A 9,432-nucleotide genomic window follows, 5' to 3' on the forward strand; every position below is an offset into this window, starting at 1 on the left:
ATAAACTGAAGAGCTGAATGAGATGCGCCTCAAGAAAGAAACACATTCTGGCTGATCCAACATATTTTAATCACACTTGATAGTTTTTTTTAATTTCAATAATTATGTTACCATGTAGAATTGCAATGGCAAATCTAGAATTTTCCCTCTAAACACTTGACAAACACACCCTACCTTTTGATTAGAGGCTCTAATGTCATATATATCTCTTTATTTCAATAATACATTATGTACAGTTTTGTTTTAATGAGAGCGAGATGAGACAGCAAGAGAGGAAGAGGTCTTGTGGTCCAGTCAGTGTTGGCCATCAATGGGGGGCAAGTTCAGGGGTGAGAGGGTATTCCTGGTGCACTGTGGGACACTTAGATGGAATGCCTGATGGGGAAAGAGAATGTTGGTGGAGTCACCACGTGTAGATGTCATCATATCTGTGAAAAGACACAAAAAAATGTGTAACAGAGTGCAGGAACAACTAAAAAACAAGACAAGCCCACACATTTTATGTGCCTTTAGGTGCAGTTTTTTGATCGAGCCCGATGCTCTTCTGCAGATGACTTCAATTGTGGCTCATGTGGCTGTACCAATGAACTGCTTGTAAAGGCAGCAACAGGGTGGGAACTTTTCTTGTCCTCCAGTTGTTCTATCAGCATGTCTGGTCCAGCACCTGCTGCAAGTCGTTTTTGGATGTACACACCTGTTATGTTTTGATATATTGGCTCCTCCTGTGGCTGTATGTCAATGTATTTACCTTGGCCTTTGGTCTCTCATGCTGTCACCACCAAATAGCAGCTCTGCAACCACATTCTCCTGGGCTGAGCGCTTTCCATACCTGTGAGAGCAATAAAGACAGCCATTTTTCTATGTATGTTAGATCCCGTCTTGCCTCCTTTACAAACTGTATATAATATTCCAACATACACCCAGTGCAAAAGATTCCTCTGCTCCGTGTTGCCTCAGGGTCAATGCTAACCAACTTACCCTAGTTTTGACTGGGGAAATCCTTGAGGGCACATAGGTCCTAGGGATAAAGGGACCTTTTGTTTAAGGGGAAAACCAAAAGGCTGAGAGCACATAGGGATGACCAATTTTCTACCCCCATTTTTTCTTTTAAATTTACCCTGAAGAAAAAGAGCAAAACAGCAAATAGAGATGTGATGATTTCCACCTCTGGTCCGGTCTACGACATTAAACCAGGGGGATTTCATGTGACTTGTGCTGCTGGCAAAAAGAGAAGGGAATGTGCAGGAGCAGCATCCAGCAACTGTTTGTTTACTAGCAACTCAGGGGTGCTGGGGCATGACCATCAAACTACAGCGTCAGCAGGGAAAATGGGAGAACCTGGATTCATGTGACACTAGGATTTCAACATTTTTTTGTAGAGACTGAGAAATAAGACCTTCCACTTTTTAGAGCATCACTTTACCAGTGTAGTGGGCGGTTTATTACTTGTTTCTCTCACTACTTTTCACTTTTTACCACAATGACAACCATCCATTGTTATCACTGTTTCTTTCTCTGACTTTACTTTCTTGGAGGCAGCTTGTGTGCTATGCTGAGAAAATCATGAACTATTTTGATGAGTAGACAACACCTCTTGAAATTAGTTATTACAAAATTAGCCCCAAAAGGCCTTTACACAGCCAAGCTCCAAGTTCTGCTTTTTGATAATGTGATAAAAAACACTCCTTATTTGAGCACCCCTACATGGCAAATGCCCACCAAACATGTTCATGTGCTCTCACCTCAGACACGTGTCTCATGGGTTCATTTCAGATCCTGATATTGCCTTTGTAAGTGTGTTTGCGAATGTCCGAGTTGGGATGAGCCTTTCTCTGAGCCTTTGCTCTTGATGAGGAAATCGGTGGACCAAGAGAACTGCACGGTATAGATTTTCAGATGAATTTAGCAAAAAGTTTACTTGGCTCTGTGTGTGTGTGTGTGTGTGTGCACATGAGAGAGAGAGAGAGAGAGAGAGAGAGAGAGAGAGAGAGAGAGAGAGAGGGAGAGAGGGAGAGAGGGAGGCAACAACAACATACAATGCAAGTCGAGCGATGGGACCTATAGTTCCTCTTGTTTTCCCATCAAGCATGGGTTCCGTCTCCTCCCTGGACCCCAGCACTCAATCTTGTGCTTGGTTACTTCTCTGTCAGGGGTTTGCAGTAAAGCAATCAAGCAGCTCCAACACTCTGTCGGTCTCAGCTGTGCCACAGTGTGACACATTAGGATGTACAATTTTTCATCCTCTGGTAACGTCTCTGTCTTCTGTCTGTCTGTCACATTTTGCCTTGTCTTTTAAGGTTCTGGAGGGTTTTTTTTAATTTGTTTTTTCCATCTGATAATCTTTCTTTTACTCTCATATTTTCCATTCAGGGGTCTGCTGAAACTCTAATCCAGACTTTCATCATCTTCACGCAAAAGCAGTGTATTTGGTTCATCTTTAAAATGTTCAGTCTTCAAACATCTGAGTATCTGAGCGTATCCAGGCAGTCATTCAAGGCAGCTTAGTAACAGAAAGCAACTTCAGTCTACCTTTCTTGCTTTCTCTGCACGATGTCATGCAGCCACCGCCACCCCAAATCCCTTTTACATGTTGTCTGACTTTATCAATGTCTCGTCTTCCCTGTAAATTATTATTCTGTGGTCATGTAGATGTAGTCATTAGTTAAGTACAATATATATTTTAGAAATTGCAAATGTAAAATATATAATAAAATGTATTTATTGTTAAAACACACTCTCTCTCTCTCTCTCTCTCTCTCTCTCTCTCTCTCTCTCTCAGTATTTCCAAAGTGGGAAATACATTTGGCAGTAACGTTTGTTGCTGGTTAACTAAGGCAAGTTTGTTTTTTTGTTTGGATTTGTTCCTTAAAGTTTTTTTCATGTCAACTTACCAGCTTTATTTAGATGTGTAACATATTTTAAATGAAGTTTAAGTTGAAAATAGCCAGTCCAACTGTAGGTTGTGACAAAACAAATGTCCTATTCTATAAAGATCTTCCATTATGAGTTACTAATTAAATGTAAAAAAAAAGAAAGAAAATCCAAAAGAGCCTGCCGGAAGAACATTTTCATTTCCTCATCCTAAATTTCTCTTACTTGCATGAGGTGAAGCTGTACAGGTTTACAGTATCAGATTCACCACACACTTGAATTGCCTGAAAACACTTATAACTGAGCTTCATAGCCATGATGTGATCCCACCTCTTCAGCATGAAGGCACTGTCCAGAATTGCAGATTAGTATTATCGACACCCTCAAAATGAACATGTAAGGTCAGCTGTCCATCATAAAAATGGCACCCAAAACAAAGTCAGACTTTACGAGCTCTGAGATTACGGTCACAAAAGATCAGTGGGCATGCATATTATGTAGTAGTGCAGGTCAAAGTGAGGCTTGAAGGAACAATTACCTGTGCTTTGTGCAGGAAGTCTGCAACTCTCTTAGCTCACTTAGACACTCTCGAGCCTTAACCCTATTTCCAGCCCTCCATGCCCACATTAGAGTATATTCCACAAACACAGGGGCCAAATCACTAATCTTTACTTCTGTGAGTGAAAAGATTACCAGCAGTCATTGAAGTACCCAGCAGTTAAGATGTTTTTTTTCCTTTGTTGGCCCTGTATACACCGAGTAATTTCACATTCTCAAATTTTATTTTTAATGTGTCTTTGGTAAAAAACAAAACAAAAAAAGAACCAAAAAACAACAATTTGATGTTGAACTTATCAGTCAGTGTGTGTGTGTGGTGTGTGTGTGTGGTGTGTGTGTGTGTGTGTGTGTGTGTGTGTGTGTGTGTGTGTGTTGCGTGTGGGTCTCTACCTCTGCCGAGTGATCAGATTGATGTAGTGTCTGAGCGCCGTGTAGTACTTGGCCAGCTCTTCAGGTGGAGCATCTTCGCCGGGGTTCTCGGGTTTTGGGGGGTAGGCATCCACCAGCATTCCCAGACACACCAGTACACACAGCACTGCAGCCACCATCACTGTCCATGGCTTCAGCATCATGACTGCCTGTAAGATACAAGGTGTGACTGATGCTAAGGGTCCAATGTGTCAGATGAACCACCATAAAGTAATAAAAATAATGAGTTTGGATTTCTTAAATACAAAAATCAGGAAAGTTGTTTTCTCCTGTTAGTGGTTGAGTAACTCTTATCCTGCCAGTGATTGGAGGATGTCAAAGTACTGCTGAGCAGCGCGTTATCATTTTTCCAGGACATTTCTGCTCAGTTGATCAGTGGCCGATGATCAAGCTGTGTGACACAGCAATCAATCCCACTCATTCTCACTCATTTATCCTGTATTGGGTCGCTGGGAGCCAGCCCTCACTGACTGGTCTCCAGTAAACCACGGTTGACACACCTACAGGAATTACAGAACCTAACTTGTTAATTTTCGTCTGGAGGAAGCTGTAACACCTGCAGGCCCTCTGATTATCAGCCTGGTTGGGTTGAAACGCACACACCCAATCGTCACTCCACAATGCAAGAAAGTCCTAATATTCTGTTGGCCAGCGACACAATTATCTCATCAAATGATCATCTGATGGACATCAAGAAAGCCAGCTTTTCTTGCTATCAAAAAAGTCAGGATATAATGTCACTGATGACAACAGCCACTCGGACGTCTCCATCAAAGTGACTGAATTGACAGGCCGACAGACTGAGATGGCGGATAGGACCTGATGCTGTCTGTCTGTAGGTCACATTGTGATTGGACGTGTTTTGAGATGACAGCCAGCCTGTGAACCAAGTTGAAAGTGACAGCCACCCAGATGATGTCTCAGAGATCAAGTCCAGATCTCTCTGCAAGTGTCTTGGTCTGAGGATCAGTGAGAGCGAGCAATTAGCTGAACATACTGTACACGTCTTTGATTGGCGGGTGAAACTGGAGCAGCTGGCACCAACACAGAAGCAGGGAGGGGAGAGGGTGACAACAGGAGAGAGACAATAAGACATGTTGAACCTATATTTAAATGATCTGGACTGTTGAAAATGAGACTGTCATTTGTTTTGAAAAATAATTAATTTTACATTCATGAGCCTGGTTTTCCTAAAGAGCCCCCGTGATAGTGAACTTCCGGCCATAAAAACACTTTCTGCTGTCTAAATTGAGTGCATAGCGTCCTGGCCTTGTGTCAAACTGGACTCAGTGTTACATGCAGTCTGTCAGGCACATGTCTAAATGCACAGTCCTCAGCTCACTGAAGCACACACATTATCATCATTTCTACATGTTTCAAAAGTTTCTATCAGCTATAAATAGTCAAGTCCTTCTTAGCACCATCAAACCTCTGAGGATTGAACATTTCGGTGAGAATGAATCCTTTTAGTGACCAAACAAACGAATCACCCAAATGCGTTTGAGTATATACATAGAGTATGCAGTCGAGTCCATCCAGCTGATGACAAAGCGTTTTCAAAGTAATGGTATGTCAGTTTTTCCCCTCGCAACTGAGCATGAGCAGAGATTCTCTTGCTTCATTGGTTTGATTAATTAAATAAGAGCTTTGCATCATTTGATGATATTTGCTCTCCTCCTGTTTTTAACAACTTCACTGCATTTTCAGTAGAGATTTCTTAGTTTACAGGGTCGCAGGACTAAACCCTAAGGTCTCACACACTGACAGCGATGTCGATTTCAGAGTTTATGAAGGTCCACAAGGAAGCTTCTTTGTTTTACAGCCTTTGTTGGGCATTTTAAAAAGTGATGTAAATACGCTTTCAATCAACAGACAGAAAATCAGCCGGCTGCAGGTTTTACTGTAGCATGCTGCCACCAATGAATAAATGCATGGTGAACTCTGAAGTCATCTGTCTCAAGTCCTTAAATTTGTGATTTGAGGACTTGAGACAAGTCCTCAGGCTCGTCCTTCACCTCTGCTTACTAAGAAAATATTTGTTTTCCAAATGATGTTATTTTCTTCAGCCCAGAATAATTAATCAATGAGTTAAGCAAGTCACTTTGCAAATCCTGAATCCTCCAGGTATCATGTAATCATATTCTAACGATTGTATGACTGAAGATATAATATAGGACATTATGCAGTTTCTCTTATGTGCAAAAGATGATGGGTAAAAAGAAATCAAATCCTATCAAAATTCTGTGTCATTAGAAATTTGCAACAAGTGCAAGAGGGTTTAAAATAAGAAGGGGTTGCCACATAAGAGTGGAAAATTGCTTGAACCAACAAATAAACATAACAAAAATATATCAAATGCAACTAAACCCAAACAAATAGTCATAGGATTCCCTTCTAATGTGGTTTATCTTTCAGGGGCTATGAGCTCTCTTCTGAAATGAGTACTAGAGTGAACAACCATCCAGTGAATACCATCTTCTCTCACTAAAACTGTGCCAATATTAATCAACAACCAAACACAGTAAACCAGACTTACTTTGAGAAGACTTTTCAGGTTGCTGCTGGGAGTTGGAAACACAAGTCGTCTCTCTTACAGAGTCCAAGTCTGCTTTCGGCTGTAGAGGATTCTGACGTCTGTCTTCTTCAACCAGCGTTTACTCTGCAGGTCTCTGTGCTTCTTTGAAATCCAGACTGAGGTGACTTATATATTTAACCAGCACCAGAACCAGGAGGGGCTAGTGCCCACACCCACAGGTCCTACATGTGTGGGTCTGTGATTGGAGGACAAAGAATGGGTGATGAGGCTGAATGTATCAGCTGGTTGACTGGGATTGAGACATTTCTTAGGTGTCAGTCACACAACTGCTCTTCTGCGAACGCTGCATCTTATCTCATGATAAATGCACAAAATGTATCTATGACTCTGACTCATAAGTCAACAATTGTTCTCTGGATTAATGTCAACGTGGTGTGCAGGCACTGCTGGGACATCACTTTGCAGTGCTGAGTGTGGAGTCTGGAGTCAGACATGATCGTCACAATGACAGAACTTATTTATATTGATGTTTGTTGTAGTGATCAAACAACTGAAAGAATGACAGGATGATGGACAGAAACCTGAAGTCAAAGTCAGCAATGAGTCAGAGATTGTCAGGGAGGTTTTGACATCACACAACCCATGGCTACGCCCCTCAAACCAGCACTGCATAGATAAAGGGCACATGGTAGTTATGATATCACATTATGATATGACATTAAGATAGATTTAATGTTTTGTGACACTACACTGCTCATAGCCTTGCCACCCGAGCGGACACTACACCAGTCAATAAAAAAGACTATTTGCTGGGGATTGTCATCAGTTAAACCAACAAAGAGCCCAAGCTACATTCTGACCATTGTCTAAAAACAGACTTGGACTCTCTCTCCTGCCCTTCTAGTGTAGTCATGTCGGATTTTCTCACTGCTAAGAAAACACAAGGCAGAGCAAGAACAAATATGTGCTGCTATGGGCTGGGTTAATGGGCTGGAAATTTCAAACAAGCTAATTGGAAGCAAGATTCACGTTAGGCTGTAAAATGTCCCTTGTGTGAGTTTTGAAGTTTTTTCAAAGGAGAATTTTACCATTTGGATGATTGATATGGGGTTGATTAATCCAAGTTCAAGCCCTGGCTCAGGCACAGGGTCCTTCTGTGTGAGTCTCCATGTTCTCCCTGTTCCTGCTGGGTTCTCTCTGGTACTCCAGCTTCCTCCACAGTCCAAAGACATCAAGAGGGACCAGGTTAATCCAGACTCTAAACTGACCGTAGGCGTGGCTGGGAGAGCCAATGGTTGTCTGTCTCTATGTGTTGGCCCTGCCATGGACTGGTGACCTGTCCAGGGTGAACCCCACCTCTCACCTGAAGGCTGCTGGGATAGGCTCCAGCCCCCACGACCCTTAACAGGATAAGAGGTAGAAAATGGATGGATGGATGAATGGATGGATGACTTGGAGACACAGCTGTATTGATGACAGTGGTCCTGTGTCGTGAGGTTCTGGTCATATTAGACCAGAGCCACTTGCTGGGGGAGGGGGGGGGGGGGGGGGGCAAGTGTTCTGAAGCTCTTGAATGGACTGTGGAGTCCTGGAGGTCCTGAGGGGACTAAACTAAACTAAATTCCCCTCTACACACACATAAATTCCCCTTGACACCACCGCTGTAACATGATGCCGCCAACCAATCAGAGCTGATTCCGGATTCAGCACGTTGGGTGTTAGGAGTGATGGTCGATAGAGTTTGGTTGGTAATTTGAATGTTTTCACAAGTAGAATTTCCTTTATTGATCCCTCAGATGTTACCACAACATGTATTTACACGTGCCAGAGGAAAAAGAAAGAAACAGAATGAAATATTACACTGATTGTCCATTTTTAATTGTTTTTACATTTGGTATTTCCTGTTTCTCTTCATCACTTCGTAAATCTGAAAATACCTTCGGGTAGAACAGTCTTGAAGAACGCAACTATACTCGCCTTTGGCAGATCCAGATATGTACAAGTGGGAATATGTGTTTTAAAGTTTTGAATTTCAGTGAAAAAATGTTTAGTTTAAGAGATTTTTACTTCCAAAAAGAGGTTTTTCAGCTTTTTGGTGATTTACTTTTTGTATTTTGATTATCTATCATAAATAAAAGGGTTTTTGGATCAAGAAAATGAGTTAAACTGCCCTGAAAATGAGGGAAGCTGAACTTGACAATTTAGAAAAATCATTTCAATCAATGTCCATTTGATGCTCAACCAGAGTAGATCGTCTGATAAGATCTGAAAATGGCTGGATGTTATATTAGATTGAATCAGGCATCACATATCAGCGTGAAGACAATCTGATAAGTGATATCAATTGTTAAACTATCTATTACTAAACTAATAAGGACATTAATACTCAGCGTTTATCAATTAGCATTATTAGAGACTAATTCTTCCTCAGTCTCATTACTCCACATCCCCTGGGTCTATAAAAGCAGAGAGAGAGTGAACGTGCAGACTCGACAGATGAAACACGAAACCAGTTCAGCATCAGGGCCAAGAAATCTGATAATGTAAATGTCATTATCCTGACTGTGATATGCTGTGGAAATAAACAAGGGAATAAGAATGACTCAAAAAAATCTGGCTTTTATTTTCCTGTGTGTGTGTGTGTGTGTGCACGCGTGTGCATAATATAGTGGTGTTTAGATAAGTAAGATGACCATAGTTCCTTTCAAATAAAACCTGCAATAATTCCATGAACTGAGATGGCAACTATCAGTGGTGTATCTGTGCGTGCGTGCGTGACTTCTCAGGATGCCAGTGACTTTTACAATAATCCAGCAATCCCGCAATATCTCAAAAAACCTACACTGAATAGGATCAAATTAAAAACTGCAACACAAAGAAAACATACAGAGGCACATACTGAAAGACAGCAAAGCCTACAATATATATTGAGTTTAACGTTGCGCCTGATGGACCTGCCCATTAAACCAAAATTACCTTTTAATTAGATGACTGCTTCATAATCCTACTTGTGACTGTTGGGCAGGGGTAAATTAATC

The 9,432-nt window shown here is 41.5% G+C and overlaps 1 protein-coding gene across 1 annotated transcript; it reads right to left on the minus strand.

The window, feature by feature from the left end:
* Window positions 1-355: 355 nt before the first annotated feature.
* On the minus strand, window positions 356-6,517 carry pyya (peptide YYa). Its single transcript, XM_086183968.1, has 4 exons — window positions 6,395-6,517; window positions 3,820-4,007; window positions 749-829; window positions 356-428 (listed from the first exon to the last, which is right to left on the minus strand). Exons 2-4 carry the CDS (start codon window positions 3,999-4,001, stop codon window positions 404-406), a joined length of 288 nt encoding a protein of 95 aa, XP_086040094.1. The 5' UTR covers window positions 4,002-4,007; window positions 6,395-6,517; the 3' UTR covers window positions 356-403.
* Window positions 6,518-9,432: the final 2,915 nt, after the last annotated feature.

This window comes from Aulostomus chinensis, chromosome 18, assembly GCF_037954235.1.
Source record: "Aulostomus chinensis isolate RoL2024-O1b breed Wild chromosome 18, RoL_Achi_v1.0, whole genome shotgun sequence".
Lineage (NCBI taxonomy): Eukaryota > Metazoa > Chordata > Actinopteri > Syngnathiformes > Aulostomidae > Aulostomus > Aulostomus chinensis.

Bases quoted from the DNA above. Each gene is read 5' to 3' on its own strand.
- pyya (XM_086183968.1), bottom strand. From the start codon at position 4,001: ATGATGCTGAAGCCATGGACAGTGATGGTGGCTGCAGTGCTGTGTGTA. The intron at 830-3,819 runs GTAGAGACCCAC...TTGCTCTCACAG, and splicing joins AATCTGATCACTCGGCAGAG to GTATGGAAAGCGCTCAGCCC. The intron at 429-748 runs GTAAATACATTG...GTCTTTTCACAG, and splicing joins ATGAGAGACCAAAGGCCAAG to ATATGATGACATCTACACGT.